Raw genomic sequence first — 21,827 nt, 5'->3', positions numbered from 1 at the left:
ACACACACACACACACACACACACACACACACACACACACACACACAAATTCAGTTTGTATTTACCAAGGGACAAAATATAGACAAAATACTGGACATTACACATATAAAACACTTAATACCTCAAGTTTCTGAAGCACATCAGATTGGCCAATTTGTCCTAAAACATACTAGACTGGCTAATTTGTTAACCATCTCCTCTAGAGGGGTTGCAGAAGGTACCTTTGACTGTCCAGATCCCCTGAGGGCATTTAAAAATCAACCCAAATGTCTCATTCAGAATTTAGTTCATTTAGATTCCTCTTCCAGGGCTAGCAAAGCAGAAACAACTGCAAGGAGGCTTTTTAGATGGAAATCGCAAGGCCTCTTAAATGCTTAGTAGCTGCCATTTTTCCATATGATGGTTCCACTCCACCACAAGTCCATCAAGGTAATCCGCTCCTTATCACCATGACTGGAGGGTTATAAAAATCAGGAGGCAGAAACAATCTCAAGTTAATGAAAAATCTATTGCTTGTCACACACAGTAGCCAGAATGTATACATGTACTCTGAATACATGCATGAAGGTTGCATGCCAGAGAGAGTACAAAATTCCCCTAAATCACTCCAATTTTAAACCCTTGACCAAACAACTGGCTTCTTCTCTCTACCAAACATTGTTCCCCAGTTGACACAATATTGACACAAGTCCTTTTTTATCCTGAAGACATTCTCTTTTCAAGAACATCTAGAGGTCTCCTGTCATGAAATCCTACAATTTATTTGCAATTCTATTGCCTCCTTTTTCTGTTTTGCAGCTTTGGGATTTGGCATGAATTATTTTTTCTTTTTACAGTATTCTGTTTTAAATGTTCACAAAAATTAATCCTTCATATCTAATTATGTTATCAAAGGTTTTTCCTTCATTTTATTGTTCTTGCCTCATCTCTTTTGAGTGGGAGAGTACAGAACCATAGAATCTCAAAACTGGGAGGAACTTCAATAGTCATACAGTCCAACCCATACATGAAGAAAAAATCCTTTCCACAACACACCTGACAAGCAAATGAATGAATGAAAACATTTTATTAAGTACTTACTATGTGTCAGATACTCTGCTAAGTGTTGGCAGCAAAAATATAAAAAAGTAAGATAGTCTCTGACCTCAAGGCATTTACATTGTAATAAGACAACATACATAAAAGAGTGGTATCAAAGGAGGAGTGTTGTGATCAGAGGGCAATTGATTGACATGTCCTTTCTAGGAATGGTAATTTTAGTTTGATTACTGTTCTTGGTAGAGTTGGAAAGAGGTGAAGGCAGACGAAGAGCATGGCGGGAAGATTGCCATGAAACAGCATGGTGGATATATGTCCAAGCTATATGGGGTGAATGATTACCAGGCATAAAACTAGGGTTCTAGAGTGAGTACAGAAGTGCTATATTGGGGGGGAGACATGATGATATGAAGATTGCCAGGGAGTACAGTGGAAGAAATTACATTTTTTCCAACGGGATGCTTTCAGAAAAACCTGGGAAGACTTACATGAATGGATGCAAAATAAAATGAGCAGAACCAGGAGAACAGTGTACATACTAACAGCAATACTGTATGATGATCAACTGTGAATGACTTAGCTTTTCTCAGGAACACAATGATCTGAGACAATTCTGAAAGACTTATGATGAAAAAATGCTATTCACCTCTGGAGAAAGAACTGATAGAATCTGAATACAAGATCGAAGCAGACTTTAAAAAAAACTTTATTTTTCCTTGGGACTTTTGTCTGGTTTTTTTTTTTCTCTCACAACAGGGCTAATATAGATAATTTATATCAAATTGCTTGCCTTCTCAAGGAGAGGGGAAAGAGGGAGGGAGAGAATTTGAAACTCAAAACTTTAAAAACAAATGTTAAGAACTGTTTTTACATGTAATTGGAAAAAAATATAAACTTCCAAAAAACAATCAACAAACAAAAAGACATCTAAGTTTTTGCTTGCAGACCTTCAGTAAGGGTGAATGCATCACTTTCTGAGGCAGTTCTTTCTACTTTTAGATAACTGATTATTTTAAGAAATATATCTCATTTGTTTCAATCAGCCAAAATCTACCTCTTACCCTCCCATCTCACATATCAATTAAGATCACAAGAAAAGCTAACCTTATTACAAACATAGTAAATCAAAACTTTCCACATTGACCATGTCCAAAAAAAATTTTTCTCATTTTGTACTATGAGTCTTTCTCCTTTAGGAGGTATATAGCTCATTGCATCATCAGTCTTCTGGAATTGCTTTTGATCATTAAAACTATATGAGTTCAACAAATCATATTCTATCATGTTTATAAACCATAATTTATTATATAATTCTTTGATTTATAGGCATCTACTTAGATTCCCATTTTTAACAACTCAAAAAACCCTAATAAACATTATTATCCATCATTAGAGTTTGGATAACTCTGATGGTTAAGAAGTTTTTCATTATATCATGTTAAAATTTGTTTCTCCAACTTTCACTCATGGTTCCCTGTTCTGCCCTTTGAGGCCAAACAGAAAAATTGTAATCTATCTCAAGAGCGTGATAGCTTTTCAAATAAAGCTAGTTTTCATTTCCCTACTAAGTGATCATTTCTCCAGGCTAAATGTCTCCACTTCCCTCAACCAATCTCCATATAGTATAAACCTGAGACCTTTCATGGGTTGCCTTCCTCCCTAGACACTCTAGCTAATTTCTATCTTACCACTTCAGATGGAGTCTAAACAAGAGTTGAAAAGCACCTCCATAACCCTGTAATTTGTGCCTGACATAATTCATCCCAAGATAGTTTTAGCTTTTTTGGCTGCTACATCACACCATTGACTCATATTGAGCTTGCAGCCCACTAAGTCTTTCAAAAGATGCCTCATTTTTCTAAATCTGTAGATCTTTTTTTAGGCAAAGTGTTATCTAACCATGCCTCCCTGGTCTTGTACTTCTGAAGGTAGGTTTTTTTTAACCAAGATTATCAAATTAGTAATTTAATTTTATTAAATTTGTCAATTTTCAGCAATACTAGCTATGTTTTCCCATTCTACTCTATGAGCATTAATTTATTATTGTAGGTGGTGGTGGGCAATGTGAGTGTGTGCATAAACTGTTGAGATCAGGAATCTCCTGGTTAAACACACACACACACACACACACACACACACACATATTATTGAACTTTCTAGCTTCGTGTACTTTTTTAGGATTTCCCTCCATAGCTCTTTGCACCTTCTCTGTTGTTTTGTCTGAACTCTCAAACCATACTCAGAGCAATGGGAATGGAGTCTCAAAACCAATTTCTTATCACATATGTTCTAATAGAAATGCAAACAAATGTATATAATATATAATGTATGATGTATATACTTATAACATATAATGCATATAATATATAATATAACCAAGGTCATCACTGAAAGATCTTTGCATCAAAGACACGGCCCTTGCATAGGAAGAAAATACTTGAGAGAAGCAGACATCTGGAGAAGGGACAGAGAAATACAATTTAAATTTCTCTCTCTCTCTCTCTCTCTCTTTCTCCTTCCTCCCTCTCCTATCTTTCCTCCCTCCCCTTCCCCCCCCTTAACTGCTTCCCTGAGGGTTAATGCACCAATGAAGAAGCACAAAGGCACATTCATGTGAGAGAAGTCTCTCTTCACCTGTATCTTTCACCCCAAGAAAAATTTACACTGACAAAAAAAGCCAAACTAATTAACAGGACAGGCCTCATAATAACCTTTCTTTCCTCTTCAACATCACCAGTAATGCTGCAGCGTATTGGATAGGGATTTAGTCTTTGAGTTGAAGAGACCGGGCTTCAAGTTTCACTTCTGATATATGCTAAGGTATGTTTCCCTGGATCACTTAAATTAACAGTGCCCTAGGCAACTTCTTAGGACTATAAATTGTAGGACAATGATAGATCTACATCGACAGAAGGAATGGCTTCACGGGGAATTCCCTACACTACTGAAATCAAAGGCCTCAATGAGAAAAAAAAAATGCTGCTGCAGCATTTACTGTAAAGCTGCTTACCTATCCGCATCTTTGTGCTGTTCACCACCTAAGTACTGAAACAGCAAACTCCTGTTTTGCCACTATTACTGGCCATGGTGCTGATATTGCCAACACCTGTATAACTTATCTTTTCATTGTAGTTGCTTGTAACCTTCTCAATCTCTCCTACTAAATTGTGTGCTCTTTTAAAGGTAAGACCAATGTATAATTGTTTTATTTCTTCTCCCCTACCCCTTCCAGCATAGGACTGGAAACAGTGGCTGAATAGCTGTTCATTATTTGCTGAATCAAATTGAACATAGGTTTTACTGTACCCATATAATCAAATGGCTTTGGGGAAAACAGAATGAATAATTATGACTCAAAATTATATAGTATTTTAAGCATTACTATGTGTTATTCTCACACCAACCCTGCAAAGTAGGTAGTGTAAGTATGTTATCCTCACTTTACAGATGGGGAAACTAAGGTTCAAATAGGCAAGATGACTTGCCCAAAATCATACAATTAGTAAACATCTGAACCTGGATTTAAATAAAGTCTCTCTTGATACCAGGTATAGCACTCTTTCCACCATGCCACACTGCTATGTATGAAAAAATGAAGCAATTACAAGTTCATTTATTCATGTTTTTCTACCTCTGGTTATAGAAGCTAAAAGATAAGACAGAAGTCTCCTCAGTACTAGGACAAACTCAGGTGAAGCCATTCCTGAAGGTCTGGTGGGCTCCATACAGTGGTAGTGGGGTCCTGCTTCTGTTTCTATAGGAAAAAAAAATGCTTCCCTGTCCATGGCTAGTCAGCAAACAGCTTGGTGCAATGCAAAGAATGTGGGCTTGAAGTCAGGAAACATGGATTCAGATAACAGTCCTACTATCTTAACACCTTTCACATCTGTCCCCTTCTCTCTCCTCACATAGCCACCATGCTGGTACCCACACACACACATACATACATATATGTATATATAATCTTATATTTATAAAATCCACATAAATTATGTATATGTCTTATATAACATACACATATAAATTATATATACACACATTTGACATCTGTGTGGATTACGGATTAGAAGCTGAGTAACAGAAAAACCAATGAGGAGGCTATTGTAATATTCCAGGTGAGAGGTGATGAGGGCCTGAACCAGCAAGGTTTGTATTTCATATTATATATTATAGACAATTATATACATGATGTCATAATACATTACAATAATTCATATTGTATTTCCCTTTGATATCTTGTGGAATATGGTTTGGAGGGATGTATGTGTATGTTTGTGCATGTATATATATGTATATATGTACATACATATTCCTATAATGCAGGTCTAATAATGGTACTCCTTTGTTCAATAAGCTCCAATGACTCTGTACTGCCTATAGGATTAAATACAAAGTCCTATTTGGCATTTTCAACCCTTCACAACCTGACTCCAGCTTGCCTTTCTAGCCTTATTACACATTATTACCCTTCACAGACTATGCAGTCTAGTTAAACTGTCCTTGCCGTTTCTCACATGAAACATCCAATTATCATTCTTCACACCTTTGAAAAAGCTGCACCCCCTCCAGGACTGAATGCCTTCCCTCCTCATTTATTCTTTCAAAGCACAAATCATGTCATCTGAAACACAAGGCCTTTCCCAACTGCTTGTATTTGCGTATATGTATACATGTTGTTCAACTGATTAAATGCAAACATTTTGTGGGCAGGGACTATCTCATTTTTGTCTTTAACCCCAGTGCCTAGTTTTGCGCTTGGCACATAGCAAGGACTTAATACATGTTTGTTACTTTGTTTTACTGATTGATTGAAATGATGTTTGAATAAACAGATGACAACCTTTCTGGACTCCAAATTCCTTATCTGTATAATGGGAACAACAATGCCGGTCCTCTCTGAGGTTGATTCCACTTCACGTTTTCCCGATTCCAGATCCTGCTCTCTCCACTGCGCCACCTAGGGGCCTCTCCCCATGTGCCCTTCCCTTGACCCCGTGACGTGAGGTTGACTCAGATGTCCTCCAATGTCCCTTTGTCCTCACGTTCCCTTTACAGGTAAGGATAAGGAGACGTGGAAGCGTAAAGGAGGGGGTGGGGGTGGAAAAGGAGAGGAAAGAGGGAGGGGGAAGGGGTGAGGAGGGAGAAAGGGACGGAGAAGCCTCCCTTTTCCATGGCAACAGCGTGGCGTGCGTAGAGGGGCGTGACAAGATTACGTCCTGGGACGGACAGGGTAAACGCGGAAGTAGCCCTGTGCCCTCACTCACCCACCCTTCCTACTCCCCCTTCTCTTCCCCCTTCTTCCCCTTTCTCCCTCTCCTCCTCCTCCTAATCCTCCTCCTCCTCTTCTTCCTCCTCCCCTTCCTCCTTCTCCTCCCTCTCCTCCCCCCTCTTCCTCTCTTCCCTCCCTCTATCCCGCCCTCCCGTCAAGAGCCTACCCACAATGCCTTGCAAACTGCAACGTAGCCGGAAGATGGCGGCTGCAGTGTAGCCGTGAGGACCGCGGCCACCGAGGCTCCTCCAGAGATTCTCCGCCTCCTCGGGCCCCGGCGGCGTTGGAGGCTCCGACCCCTCTGCCCCAGCCCTCAGCCTGGCCGATCCCTCTTGCCGCCTTCGGTTCCTCCAGGTAACCTCACCGCGACCCTGAGCAGCCCGTTCCCGGGCCCCAGCCCTGGACCCCCTCCCCCGGGCCGGCCGTAAGTCCCCGAGCGCGGGCCTTGGCTCGGGATCTGCCGGGCCTGCCTTAGAGCGCCTTCTCACTCGGTCGGAAGGAGCATTTCTTCCCGGAGCCCGGTCTGGTTTTCCCCAGGCCAGGAGCTCCTCCAACCCCCAACCCCCAACCCCCATCCCTCTATCCGTTTGTCGTGTCCCTGCGTCTGGGGCATCTTTTCCTTCCCCCACCTTTCCCCTCCCCCCACGAGAGACCAACCCCTGCCTTCTTACTGAAGTCCTTCGCCCAAAGATCCTTCCCCACCCTTGCTCTCCAGGACATCCCTCACCCCATTCCCCGTTCAGGCTGCCGCCTGTTTCCTCCTTGCACCCGTGTTTCTTCCTGCTTCGATCCTTGAACTCTCTACCCCACATCACCACATACACACTCCCGCCTAGTCTAGTTGTACTGGATAGATTGTTAAATTTGGAGTCATGCGACCCCATGTTAAAATTTCAAAGCAGTCACTTGCTACCTGTGTAAACCTGGGCCAAGTCATTTAACGATTTTGAACCTCAGTTTCTTTAGCTGTAAAATGGGAGGGAAGAGTAGCACTTACCTACTCACCTGTTTTTATAAATGTCAACTGTTATAATTATTAGGACTCACTCAAGCTTCTCAGGGTTCCTGCTTCCCCCTTCTGGGCTTTAGCAGTATAGCTAGTTTAGATTTTTCTTCCAAGCTCTACTTAGGCCAAATTGGGCATGTTGCTTTCCCAGCGAGTGTTCGGAAAGGTACTTTGTTGTTGTTGTTGTTGTTGTCGTTGTTGTCGTTGTTCAGTCATGTCTGACTCTTTGTGACCCCATTTGGGGTTTTCTTGGCAAAGATGCAGGAGTGGTTTGCCATTTCCTTCCCCAGTTCATTTTACAGATGAGGAAACTGAGGCAAACAAGGACTTGCTTAGGGTCACACAGCTAGTAAATGTTTGAGGACAAATTTGAACTCAGGTTTTCCTGACTTAAGGCCCAGTACTTATCCACTTCAGCACCTAGCTTTCCCTACTTTCTTTTTATTCATCCCTCTATTCTTTTCTCCCTATACCTTTCAGATTGTCAGAACCTTCTTCTGGGCACTGAATTCACCAAGGACCAATGTCTTCTATTATATTGGAACAAAAAAGTGACTTCTTTTGCTTGACGTTAATGCAAAGACAACTTTTTATTGATATACTTTGTCCCTTATGAGAAGGTTAACGTAAGCAATTTTAGGAATGTCTAATTAGACACTTGAACTGAATCCCAACTTTCATTTGTGGTGTTTTGTTTTTGGTTTTATTTTATTTTCTTTGGTGAAGGGTTAAAACAGAAAAGAAAGCTGTCAAGTAGAGTCTGTCCAGATACTGCTTTTTGTGCTACTTAGTTTTCATGCTAAAACATCTTTCCCTCAAAAATCAGTAAACATTTATTAAACATGTACTGTGTGCCCTGCTCTTTGCTAAGCACTGGGGATACAAATACTAAAAAAGAACAAGTCTTACCTTCAAGGAGCTTTTACAATCTAATGAGAGAAGACAAAACACAAAAAGAAACTGTAAAGAGGAGAGGGGAGGAAGGTACACCTTAGTCAGGGGCATGGTGGAAAAGTCAGAAGTCCCAGAGTAATGCAGCCAGTGATTAGTGACATGTTCTGAACTGAGCTCTAAACCTTAAATGGAGGTTTGGAGTTTATGGCCCCACCCTCTAATCTGAGAGGCCAAGGGTAGTGATGAAGTAGAGTACTAGGCTGAAGAGATCTTACAACATGATTGAGGTTTTTCCAATGGGTCACAGTGGAAAAATAGAGAAGTTTGTCTTTAATTTACAAGGTTGAAGCATAAAATAATCTGTCCATTTTGCACAGCCACCCATCCCCACTCTGTGGGTTATACTAAAACTCTATTTTAACATGTCTTTGGCCTTAAGAATGTAGACTAGATGATATAGTAAGCCTTTTAGTTTATTTTGGTCCCAGTTTCTGTAACTGTCATCATCAGAAGTTTATGTCCTAGGTGCCTAGAAATGACACAGTGTTTGTATAATTAACTCAGACTAACCTGGGGCAGCAAATATATCTGTTTGGCAGGTGTTTGACTTTTCAAAATTGTTTAATCTGCTTAGTAAAAGTACCATGGATTTATATTCCAATGTGGATTAAGAACTAAATTAATTTTGTCTGTTTGAAAATTTTTATCATCCTATATTCTCTGGGGTTCCCCCCACACACACATACACATATATACATATAATCTAAACATTTACTCTGTAATAGAAAAGAACTTTGGACTGGGAGACTGGGATTTTAGTCTCAGCTGTACAAGTTCACATAGGATAACATGGCCTCAGTTTTCTCAGCTATAAAATGAAGGGATTATATTAGATGAAGTCTAAGGTCCCTTCCAACTATAAGAAGTCTATGGCTAGTAGTTTTTTCCTTTGGAAACTCAGAAGTGCTAGTTCTTAGTTTTAGTACAGTTCAATCAGGAAAGAGGCTTAGTCATAGAAAAAAAGTCATATAAAGCATCACCTTTTAGTCACCTTTTTCAGTTTCCTTACTTAAAGGAAATATTCTAATTATTTTTACATAGAACTCAAAATGATCAAATCTCTCATTGAGGTTTTGATTTTCCTCTTCTGTACTCCTATCCAAACTAGGCAGGATTTGCTTGGCTTATCTGTACTTTAAGTAAAGTAAGTACTATACAGTAAGTAACTTTTACTTATTTTTACTGCCTCATTCTGTGCCCACTGCATAGAGGCATTAGATAAATGATACACTAATTGAATAATTCATGCTAATTGATCTGGGTAGTATTGCTCTTTATTAAGTGAAAGACACAAATGATCCTTGTCTTCATGGAATTGACATTACAGATGAAAAATAGAGTTTTCCAGAACTAGAAGAGACAAAAAGTGAAGGCAAGTTTTTTTTTGGGGGGGGGGGGGGGGGGAAGGGTTGATGGAGGGCAGATCTGAACTTGGAAAAAAACAGACCTGCTGGCTGAAAATAAAGGGATGGGTATTAATACATGTTAAACTAATACATACTCAAATTTGGAAAGTTTTTTTGGTACAGTAAATTCAGTTTTATCCTGAGCAAATAGTCTTCTGGTAACACAGGTGGACTTAGAAGTAAAATTGGATAGATAAGATTATCTCCAATTTTTAAGCTGTTTAGTGTAAAGTTATAGTCAAAATTATTGCAGGAAGATTAGTAGAACCATAATAGACATTATGGAATAATAAGACTTTACATTTGAATAATGTTTTCTCAAGGCACTGTATTTAGAGTTAAGTTTGAGCCTATGAAAAGCTCTCAAGTTGGGCTCCCCAGCTGTTGTACCCATTTTACAGATTAGTAAAGAGATACTCAGATTAATTGATTTGCCTAAGGTCTCACAGCTAAGTTGTGGCAAAGCTATAACTAAAACCTAAGTTTTCTGACTCATGCCAGTGCCATGCCAGTTCTGCTGAACCATAATCCAAAGGAACATGTGCTGAAAGAGAATTATTAATTTTCAAACCATTCCACAAAAAATTAGACGCTTTTCTTTAAGCTTTGTATTACTTTACATTAATTGGTCTCCTTGGTACTGAATTAAAAGGAAAAACCAATTGAGGTTTCATTCTTTTAAGTCCAGCACTTCTGTAGAGAAATAAATAACTTTTCCTTTCAGCAGTAGTAATGTTGCTACAGCTTCCTACCTATTTCTTTATGAATTATGTTGGCAGGGCTAGTGGTTAGGCATCAACAATTGACCTTGCAGTGCTTTCCTGCCATAATGCTATCTATCATAGTTGCAGTTCATAGGGAGGGGGAAAAAAGGTAGCCCCAATGGGAGATATATCTATAAATTCTTATAGTAACAGCAGTGACAAGATGAGTAGATAGCTTCGAAAAAATGCTTCTTCTCTCCCCTCTCCCCCAGCAGTACAAATTCCACATCTATTTTGGCCAGAAAGATATAAAAGAGGAAAGTGGGGAAGCTGCTGTCTGGTTACATTTCTTATGATAGCAAACACTTGATATATGCCAAGCCTGTCTTTGTATTATTTGTATATGTAAATGTATGTTATATGTTATACTTCAGTGTATCTACATTTTTTATCGGTGTGGATACTCCTTTCACTATGCAATGTATCCTCTCTACACTTGTGCAATTCTTGACGCTATCCTTCTTTAAATACTTCATAGAGTATCTACCCTATGCACTTGAGACCTTCTGATTCTTTTATATTTTGTGGATATGGACTTAGTAACTGGGCTGTTCATTGTCTACAGATCTTGGAGGCTGAATGGCCTCCATTTCATACAATAGTCTTTGATGGTCACGTCTTACATGCAAGTTGTCATTAGTAAGATGCTATAGCATATTTATATCTATCTTTTTAAAAGTATATTTTTATAACTTAAGAAAGAGGCAGTGTGGTTCAATGGAAAGACCACTGAACTCAGAGTCATAGGACTTGAGTTAAAAGACACTTTGCCCTTACACCTGTTTGACCTTAAGCATTTCATTTAATCCTGCTGGCCCCTAGCTGAGCCTCATTTATAAAATGATAGGGATGACCTGGTTGGCCTTTAAGGTTCCATCATTTTTTGAGTTTTGGGAGGGTAGAGTGGTGGTAGTAGGCTGTCACTTTCTTATTACATGTAACAGTTTTGTGATTTTTGTAATGTCTTTGAGGGGAGAAGGGAGAGATATTAACTTCTAAATTTGTAAGAAGCAACAGACTGAAATTTTCCCCTTCATTTTAAAAAGTTAACTCATTTAGGGTCGGGGAGGGGGGAGAGTTGATTCAATATCATTTTTGTGGCATGACTGAAAAAGATCACAATTTAAGAACTTTGACTTTAATTATAAAGAATGTGGTGTTTTGGAAATAATGTACAATTCCCAATGTACATAATACTTAAGTCAAAATGGCAAAATGTTACAAAAATTAAATTCCACTCAAGGGACATAGGATTCTCCTCTAGTGTGACTATTCAAACTGCTGCTGTCTTTCACAGAGTTAGGGTAACAAACTCTTTTACTTCAGTTTACTTAAGAAATAATCTTTCCAGTGTCCCAGGCCATAGGTCAGTAAATTTGTATTATTAGGGAGGCTAGTGTCTGTAGCAGTTCTACTCAAGTCCTTCTTAGAATCAGGGAATTGAGGAGTTCTCAAATTGTGGTTGGCTGTTGTGAAATGCATTTGATTTAACCGTTTTTTCCTGCAAAGTGTTTCAGTTGAGTTATATTTTTTTAAAAAGTAAATACACATTCTCCATTCCTTTTTCCAGAATCATGGCAAGTCCGAGAACGAGGAAGGTTCTTAAAGAAGTCAGAGCACAAGATGAAAACAATGTAAGATTTGTGTCTCATTTGAAGCTTTAATTAGTTGTAATGAATCATTTTAATGATCCAGTGTAGACTGAGCTCCTTGTAATACTGTTTTCATTTTCGTTAGCATAACTTCTAAAAGTTAAGGCACATAATTATGTGCATAGTAGTTAAAAATGTAACTATAAAGTAGTAATCTCATTTCTGGTGGTCAGTAAATGTTAATTCATTTGAGGAGAACTTCCAATTTCAAATGAGAAATCTGTACTCCTACTACCACCATATAGCATTTATTTAAGAAATGTTTTGATTTGAATTCACTTTAGTTTTTATATGTTGCCATTCCAATGCATCCAGATCTCTGAGAAGGGAGATGTACTGTCCCTTCCTACCATCTGTCTTTTTCTGCTTTGTCTGTGACACCTTACATTCTGATTTTCACTGGGACTACTTCATAGAAACCACATTCTCTATATTTCCACTGACTTTTTCTTAGTCTAACTCAAGGGCTTCTTTTCCATACTAATTCTACTAGTTCTGCCTGTTGGGTTTGAAATTACTGACCCAATATGCTGACACCTTGGTTTTTAGGTTACTTCTTTATCTTGTTTCTCATACTTCTTTAGCCATCCTTTCTGGAATCTCTCTTGTCAACTCCATCTTTCTTTTATCCAGTGGTTCTGAAGAACACTCATATACCCTGTTCTTCCTCTTTGTATATTGCTGTATGTTTCCAGAGGCTATTATGAGTTGTTTTTGATACTTTTTTTTTTTTTTGCAGGTCTGTTTTGAGTGTGGAGCATTCAATCCCCAGTGGGTGAGTGTGACCTATGGGATTTGGATCTGCCTGGAATGCTCAGGAAAACATCGAGGCCTAGGAGTTCACCTCAGGTGAGTTACCCATTGAGAAATTAAAAAACTAGAGCATTGCACACAGCATTGTTTAGGGCCAGATAAAATGAATCGAAGACACTTTTAGATAATGGATGTATGTTGGTTCCTAGTTTTGTGCGCTCTGTTACCATGGACAAATGGAAGGACATTGAGCTTGAGAAGATGAAGGCTGGGGGAAATGCCAGATTTCGGGAATTCCTGGAATCCCAAGAAGATTATGATTCTTGTTGGTCAATGCAGGAGAAATACAACAGCAAAGCTGCAGCTCTTTTTAGGGACAAGGTAAGCTTAAGTGTCAACTTTCTGTATGGTTAGAAGAATATAAACTCTAATGTAATCTTTTTAGGAAGTGAGGCTTATGCTTTCTGTCGTACTTACACAGTAAACATTTTGCGAATCAAACATGTTTGTAGAAAAATTTAATTAATTTCTTAATAAAGCCTTCAGATGCTAACAGCAGGGTCCTGCAATCAATGAGGCTGTGGCCATCATTAGGTCAGAGTTTCCCACAGTCAAAAGGTTACCTAATGTGCTAAAGAGTAATGACTCTGTTGATTTTGATTATAGGGTAAACAAATGGCCTTTGATAAACAGAAGCTGTGCTTTCTTCCCTACCTGTAATGCAGGGGAGGGAGTTGAAGAAGGAGGGAGCAGAACATTGAGTTTTATATAGTAATAGAAAATGAAAAGCTCATATAATCTTGAGAAAAATATTCTCCTCAGAGGGGAGTGAGGCACATTGCATGATGGGATAGGTAAGTAGATTCCCAAGGGTTTATGTGTAGAACTAAAATGATCAAGTTGAACTCTGAAATTACTTTCAATTGTAATCAAAATTGAGAGACATAACTTAAGATACAACTGGACATTAACTGCCATATGAGGAAGTTGGCTATAAAGGGAGTTTTGCTGTTGCTTTGTTTTGGGGTATTTTGGGGGCGAGGTTTTGGCTTGGAGTGCTGTAGATTGTGTAGGTGTGCCTTCAACAAACAAGTAAATCAAAAATCCATAATCTCTAAATTCTTATTTGACTTCATGTTGTCTTATTTTGTCATTTACTTGTCTCTAGGTAGCTACATTAGCTGAAGGAAAAGAATGGTCACTTGAAACATCTTCTGCTCAAAACTGGACTCCACCTCAACCTAAAATGGCTCTATCCTCAGCTCACCGGTATATGACTTTTAAATGCAAACGTATTCCTTTGTACTTCTGAAGTTTTGCTGTAGGTCTCATTTACCATTTTCTTTCTGTGTTCCAATTTCAGCTCCAGTATAGAATTCTATTAATACTTAAATTTTAATACTAGCTTTGATAAACAAATAGCTTTTTACTTCAGTGTTTTGTTTTTAAATTGACGTTCTTATACTTAAAACTCTATGCATTTATGCTTTCTTGCCAGGATTAAACTTTTTTTTAGTTTTGAGGTGTTTCTATCTGAAGGTTTTCTGAAAGGCTATTTTTTTTTTTTTGTAAATTTCTGCCCCGCCCCTTTGTTCCCTCCATTGGCCCTACTATGTATCTAATGGTCCCAGTAGCAGTTGCTGTTTGATTTACATAGTGTTGGAATGGGTCACCTTACTTGCTTTCATCTTTTCCTCAAAACTTTATTTCAAACAAGGAATTTAAATTATCTTGGCCTTACCCTGCAGAGCAAATCATACCTGAAATGACAGGCGTGATACAAAGCCACATCCATTGCCTTGGCTAGCATTCGGGTCTCACTAGGTGGGCCTTTTTTTTTCTTTATTATGTTCTTTGTACCTTCATTTAAGTGGTGCCCTGATGTCACTTCATGGTATGGAGGTGACCCTGAGTTCTCAAAGGCTATGCCAGTGGAGCACAAGTTCTGACAGACTCTTCCCAACTATAGAGCTTTGAGTACAAGCATAGTTACAGATTGTATATTTCTTGTCCAAAGGCCTGCTCAACCTAGCATGGGAAGGCTTGGCACCAGAAGGTTGGCTACTAAGCATTGAATTTTTCCAGCATAGCCTTTCATGGAGACAGTTTGCTAAGGCTTAGGGAAGGTTGTGACCTATGCAAGTGGAGGGATTATCTATAATAGTTTTATCACAGATCCTTGAAATGCTGAAAGACAGCTAAATATGTTCTTTCTACCAGGATTTGATTCCATTAACCTTTAATCCTTGATTTTCAGTACTTCTGGCCAATTGCAAAATACAACTGCCTCTTCAGACAAAGCTTTTGAAGACTGGTTGAATGATGATATCAACTCATATCAAGGGTGAGGCCTCATGAATAATAAGAAATACATAGTTATCTAATTTTAATTTAATCTATCTCCCAAAGGCTTTCATCATATGAATGGGTCAGGAATATACTACTTTTTGTGTATTTTGAACGGAGATACTTTATCCTTTGTAGAGTTCAAGAAATCTAAGCCTGTTGTGCAGTTTTTGGTTATGAACAACATACTGTTTTGATATCTTTTAAAATTAGTGTTCAACACATTGGTTACTTTAGTCAGAGGGCTATAGTTATTCTTACTCTATCAATCTTACTGACTTGCACGTGAATTTTAGTAGACCATATCCTATCAGGTTAGATTACTTATTTTATTATTTAGAACTTGGCTTCTTTCAATTCTTTCACATAGGTGATAAAGGGTTCCCAAGGCTAGTGGAAATCTTTCATAGAGTTCCCTTCATAATAAATGACCAAGAGAAAAAAAAATTATTCTCTGTATCCTACTAGAGAAGCAGTGTTATCCATTTGACACCTGATAACAAAAGATTGAGTATCAGTTTCTTTGGTGGTAGTAGTATACAGACCAGGATGCATTGACTGAAGTGTTCAGAAAGCTCAAACAATGTTTGTTCACCATTCTGTTTCCAGTAAAAATAATTCTTTCAGCACTACCAGATTCTCCCTTTTTTCTTTTTTAAAGACATGTAATTATGCAATAGACTGAGAGGTAATAGTATTTGCTTTTTGTAGAAAAGATTTGTTCAATTAATTTGTTTATGTTTAATGGTTTTTAGAGGCCAAGAGAATCGCTATGTTGGGTTTGGTAACACAGTACCTCCTCAGAAAAAAGATGATGACTTCCTCAATAATGCCATGTCATCACTGTATTCGGTAAGGAAATTCTCTCCTAGAGCTTTATGTTCTGACCTGTTTTGGAGACTTGCAATAATAGTTTTTCCCCTATGTAGAATAAAATGAAGGAGCTCAAGAGACAAGCATCTCAAGGTAGAAAGGGTTTGTTCGGTGCTGTACTTCTCAATCAAAAGTCATTGTTCCAAGAGTAGTTCTTTTCCTGTGATATTTGTTTAGATCAATTCATCCTTACCATCAAAAGAATTTTGACATCCTTAATGAAACTTAAAATATATGGTTCAACAAAAAGAAGAGGGTTTTTTTGGTTGGCACTTCAATACATTACTTTTTTAAAAAAAATTTTAAAATTTATATAGTACCCTTTTTTCTAAAACCACAAGGTGCCTCCAAAATGAAAATGACATTTTTGCTTTTCTCTATTGAGAATATGTAATGAAAGTCTGAAGGCCTCACAGAAGGCTGTACTTGAACTGTAAGACTAAAAGCAGATTGCATTGATGCCTTGGTATTGGCATGTTTACTGACTGTAGAAGAGATAGAAATTTCATTTTTGTGGACAAGAAGTGTGCTAATGGAAGGTTACAATTATTCTGAGATTAGTCAGTTTATGTTATCCTCCACAAACGTTTTATTCCAGGGTCTAATTATAAGATGACTGGGTTCTCAAGACATTGCCAACAGCACATAAACTTTGGTCAGCTCTACCAAGCAGCATGTTGCCAGTACATTAGCAATTAGGCACTGAATTTTTTGGCTGTGGCTACCTATCAGAAGCAGATATATGGAGAGTTAAGTGTATAGTGGATAGAGAACTGGCATCACAGTCAGTTCGTATCCCACCACTGAGATATCTATATATCTATACCTTCATATCTGTCTGTCTGCCTCTCTCTCTCTCTATCTATCTATCCGTCTGTTTATCTATCTATCTGTCCATCCGTTCATTCATCTATCCATCCATCCATAGTAACTGTGCCCCTGGGAAAGTCACTTCATCCTTCAATGGCCTAGGCAACTCAAAGACTATAAGTTGTAGAATAACTAAGCTGATCTGCTTTGGTAAGAGTTTTCTTCACTGGGAAACTCCCTATCCTGATAAAAATCATAGTCCTGGACCAAAAATAAAGGCAGCAGAAATGTGAGTGAATTATTGAAAACTCCTGAGGTAATGTATATAAAGGATTTTGTAAATACAGACTGTTGTATCATAAGCTCTTACTATTACGTAACATTCAGTATTATTTGGTAGCAGTTTAGTAACCATGTAATTCAGAAATGCAGAGTATAAGAATCATGCAGTACTTAAAAATGCACATTGACAAAACCTCCCCCCACCACAAAATGGAAATACATTTTCCAAGATTCTTGTTCTCCAAGTAAACTTTTATTGTTTAAATGCCTAATCTCATATCTGCTTAACTTCAGCTTCACCTTAAGCTTGGAACCATAGAGAGAAATGAAGAAAGGAGATAATAACTATAATTGTTTCCTGTTGAGGTTGTTTCTGAAACTAGGGAAGTAGAGAAGTAAGATTTCTGACAAAAGCATGTTTGTGTGGCCATTAAAGAAACTATCTTCTAGGTTGTGTTTCTTTTGCTCTCTGGATTTTTTTTTTTAAAACTGTTTAATATTTATATCCCTTTTCATATTTAAAGAACTTTGATTCTCCATCCCTTTGGAATGGTATAAGATGTCTTAGGTCCAGGGTATTTAAGATTTTAAACAATTCAAACATATATTGGCTTAAAATTCTTACCAACAAAATTCTTAAAGCCTTGAAGGAAGGGTAGTAGTCTGCTTACCTCTGATTTTCTGTTTGGGTTTTTTGTTGTTTTTGTTGTTGTTTTCTCTTTGGGAAATTGTTGTACATACCCCAAACTGCAAAAGCTACACTGAATCATAATGTCTCAGAGTTGGAAGGGACTTCAGAGGTCCTCTAATTTAGTCTAAACCCAAACAAGAATGCTATCTACATTTCTGGCAAATGGATATCCAGCTTTTGCATGAGGACATCTAGTGTTAAGAAACTTTCCCTCCCAAGACTTCCCATTCCACTTTCAGAGAGCACTTCCTGCTAGGATTTTTTTTCTTATATTCAGCCAAGATCTGCCATTATGCAGCTTTCACCCACTGCTCCTTTCTTTGACCTCTGGTGCCAAGCACATCAAATCTAAACCTTTTCATGCTATCATTCCCAACCTAGAGTCTTGTCTTCTTCAAGCTAATCATCTCTAGTTTTATCTGTTGATGTTCAGATAACATGGTTGTTTCCTAATCATGTCACTGTCCCAGTTTCCCTGCTACTTGGTGTGCTTCCTAAAATATGGCATGCGGAACTGAAGACAGTCTTACCTAGGCAGCATATAGGAAGATCATCACTTTCCTCTTCCTTCGTTTGGAAATGCAGCATGTACTGGTGGGCCAATTCCACTGTAGAACACCATGGTAGCTTTAACCTGCTTCAATTTTCTGACCTGGGCCAGTTCACCCATCCTTCAGCAGCTTTGCTCCCCAAGGCAGCAAGCAATCTGATATAGGTTATACATGTACAATCATATTAAACATATTTCCACATTGGTTGTGTTATGAAAGAAGAATCAGAACAAAGGGGCAAAAAACAAAAAGTGAAAATAGTGTGCTTCACTCTGCATTCAGAATCTACAGTTCTTTCTGTGGATGTGGTTAGCATGAAATTGTCTTGGATCAATTGTATTGCTGAGGAGATCTCAGTCTATCATAGTTAATCATCACATAATGTTGCTGTTACTGTATACAATGTTCTTCTGGTTCTGCTCACTTCACTCATCAGTTCATGTAAATCTTTCCAGGTTTTTCTGAAGTCTTCCTGCTCTTCATTTCTTATAGCACAATAGTATTCCATTACATTCATATACCACAGCTTGTTCAGCCATTCTCCAATTGATGACCATCCCCTCAATTCTTTGCCATCACAAAAAGAGCTGCCATAATATTTTTGTAGATGTGGGTCCTTTTTCCTTTTTTATGATCTCTTTGGGATACAGACCTAGTAGTGTCGTTGCTGGATCAAAGTGTATGCAGTTTTATAGCCCTTTGGGCATAGTTCCAAATTGCTCTCCAGAATGGTTGGATCATTTCACAACTCCACCAGCAATGCATTAGTGTTCCAATTTTCCCACATGTTCTCCAACATTTATCATTTTCCTTTTTTGTCATATTAGCCAATCTGATAGGTGTGAGGTGGTACCTCAGAGATTGAATACTCTTTTGTTAAGATAACCTAAGATTAAATATACTTTTTTGGTTACATGTCATATTGTTGGCTCTTTACAAAAAAAAAAAATTACACATTTTGTTTCAATATGAAGCTTCTAAACAACCCACCAACACATGTAGTACATTCCCCCAAAATAGTTAAGCAAAACCACCAATGTAGTGTATTTGTATGTATGAATATAATGTATTTGAAAGTAGTAGTTCATTGTTTTCCTGTTAGCAGAAAGTAAAGGCATATACTTTCACTTTGATTTTATGGTACCAGTATTGTGTATTATATTTGACCTGAATTTTCATAGTCTTAACTATGAAGTGAGTATAGTGAAATGCCTAAGTCTTTTTCACATTGAGTTTTTTCTGATTATACAGCCTTCATCCTATTCTTGTGTTGATTTTTTTTTTAGGTACCCAAGTGTAGGACTTTAAATTAACCTTAATAGGTTCATTGTCTTAGGTTCAGCTCATTATGTTAGTTTATCAAGATCTTTCTTCATATCAGTAAGCATATTTTGTTAGTGATTTGCTGTTGCTTTAGTAAACTGACATCTCTCACACAAATAAAGCTTTAACTAGATTCACACGACAAATTTTATAAGCACTTATTGTACTACCTAATTTGTCAGGATGTGCATATTTTGTAGAAAAGAGGGGCATCATCTCCATTGTTCATATCTAAGATAGGAAGTTTTATAAAATTATCCAGAGGTGCTGATTTCCTCATGTCTTTTAACTGTAGACTCTGTTGAAGTGGTTGTGATAACCTCATTGAAAGATTGTAACAAAGTTGACTAGAGTCAGAATATTTATTTTTTTTCTTCTTTCTCTGGGCCAGAGACTTAGTTTCTTTCTAAGTCTAAAACTTGGTTTATCCCTACTCTCTGTTAGAAATTGTTCACTTCTTAGATGCTTCTAATTCTAGTCTTGTATGAGTGAATCATGCAGTTATACTTCATTGTGATCACTTAATAAACACATTTTTGAGTGCCTACTATGTGCAAAATACTGCAATACATGCAGTGAGGCATGTGAAGGTCTCTAAGATTCATCTCTGCTCTCAAGAACCTTGAATTCAATTCAACTTTTTACAGAGAACTCACTAACAAAATAGTATATAGTAAGTCACAAGTGATTGACTTGGACAGTAAGTTTTATAGGACTTAAGAGGAGGGAAGGTTCTTTTACTGCTGTAATTTGGAAAAGTTCTCATTTTGAAACTGAAAGCAAAAACAAATGGTAAAAATACTGTCCGTTGTTGCCAGTGAAATAATCTAGTTTTATCATGTAGGGTATATAATTGAATAACATAAATATGAGTGCTAATATTATGGTTATATCTAGTTGCTTTTACAATTTCTTTTTTTTAAACATGAGTAAGAGGAGATTCTTGATGTATTTTACTAATTGTGTAGTAATTTTCTGTTACTTCTTTCAGGGCTGGAGCAGTTTTACAACTGGAGCAAGCAAGTTTGCTTCTGCGGCTAAAGAAGGTGTAAGTAAACAGCCACCAAACTATTGTAAAACTAGTTTACAGAGAGCCCACTTATGAAAAGATTACCTTGAGTCAGCATCCTTAGATGACACTGTGAGTTGTTCTTTACTTAATTACAGATATTCTAAACTTTTATTGCCAAATGAGGATTTTATTTCCTAGAGTAAAGAGATTAACCATCCTTGTATAAGTAGAACATACTAAATTTACAACTTTACAAGTTCTCAAAATTTGACTTGTACATTAGTCCCAGCTTTCACTGTGGATTAAAAACTAAAACTAATAATAATAAGATTAGCAATACACTTTCCTTATACCTCTGTATGGTAGGTATGGAAGTTAATACAGTTTGTGAAATAACTAATTTTCTCTCAAGTTATCTCTCTTGTCAGATATGCCATATTGGGGATTCTTATTAGGTGTAGGATGGACTAGACGGCCATGAAGGTCCCTTCCAAATCTCAGATTCTCTGATTTTTGTGGTCATAGATTTATATTTGAAAGGAATCTTTGAGATCATGTATTCCAGCCCAGTTAGGCAGCCAAGTAGCTCAGTAGATAGAATACTGAGCCTGGAGTCAGGAAGACCTGAGTTCAAATCCAGTTTCAGATACTTAGTAGCTGTGTAAGTCACTTACCCTGTCTGCCTCAGTTTCCTCAACTGTAAAATGGGGAAATATCAGCATTTACCTCCCAGGATTGTTATGAAATTTATATTTCTAAAGTTCTTAGCATAGTACCTGGCACATAGTAGGCATGATATACATGCTTATTCCCTTTTCCTTCCCTTCCAGTCCCCTCATTTTACAGTTAATAAAACTGAGTCTCAAAAAGGCTAAGTGATTTTCCCAAGATCACGCAGGTAGTAAATGGCTAAGCTTTGGTCTGATTTATTTATTACTTACATAAATGACCTGCAAGGGTATTCACATATTTAAGATGTTCAAAATTATTTTTTAAAGATTGTATAAGTGTGAGACATAGTAGTCTAAATTACAACATGTGTATACATGTATGTGTGCATATATGTATGTATATGTATGTGTGTGTGTATAACCTGA

General features: G+C 37.6%; 1 protein-coding gene across 1 annotated transcript in view; it reads left to right on the top strand.

The window, feature by feature from the left end:
- The first annotated feature begins 6,397 nt into the window (after positions 1-6,397).
- ARFGAP1 (ADP ribosylation factor GTPase activating protein 1) overlaps positions 6,398-21,827 on the top strand; it is a 33,857-nt gene continuing 18,427 nt past the window's right edge. The window contains exons 1-8 of the mRNA XM_027851879.1: positions 6,398-6,661; positions 12,008-12,071; positions 12,829-12,938; positions 13,052-13,223; positions 14,011-14,111; positions 15,100-15,186; positions 15,944-16,040; positions 20,710-20,766. Coding sequence (XP_027707680.1) covers positions 12,012-12,071; positions 12,829-12,938; positions 13,052-13,223; positions 14,011-14,111; positions 15,100-15,186; positions 15,944-16,040; positions 20,710-20,766 — 684 coding nt within the window. The 5' untranslated portion in view covers positions 6,398-6,661; positions 12,008-12,011. The remainder of the gene's footprint in view (positions 6,662-12,007; positions 12,072-12,828; positions 12,939-13,051; positions 13,224-14,010; positions 14,112-15,099; positions 15,187-15,943; positions 16,041-20,709; positions 20,767-21,827) is intronic.

The sequence above is a fragment of the Vombatus ursinus genome, unplaced genomic scaffold (genome assembly GCF_900497805.2).
Source record: "Vombatus ursinus unplaced genomic scaffold, bare-nosed wombat genome assembly UNPS02000580.1, whole genome shotgun sequence".
Taxonomy (NCBI): Eukaryota; Metazoa; Chordata; class Mammalia; order Diprotodontia; family Vombatidae; genus Vombatus; species Vombatus ursinus.
Note: the sequence above shows the minus strand (reverse complement) of the source record. Positions and strands in the feature narration are given on the sequence as shown.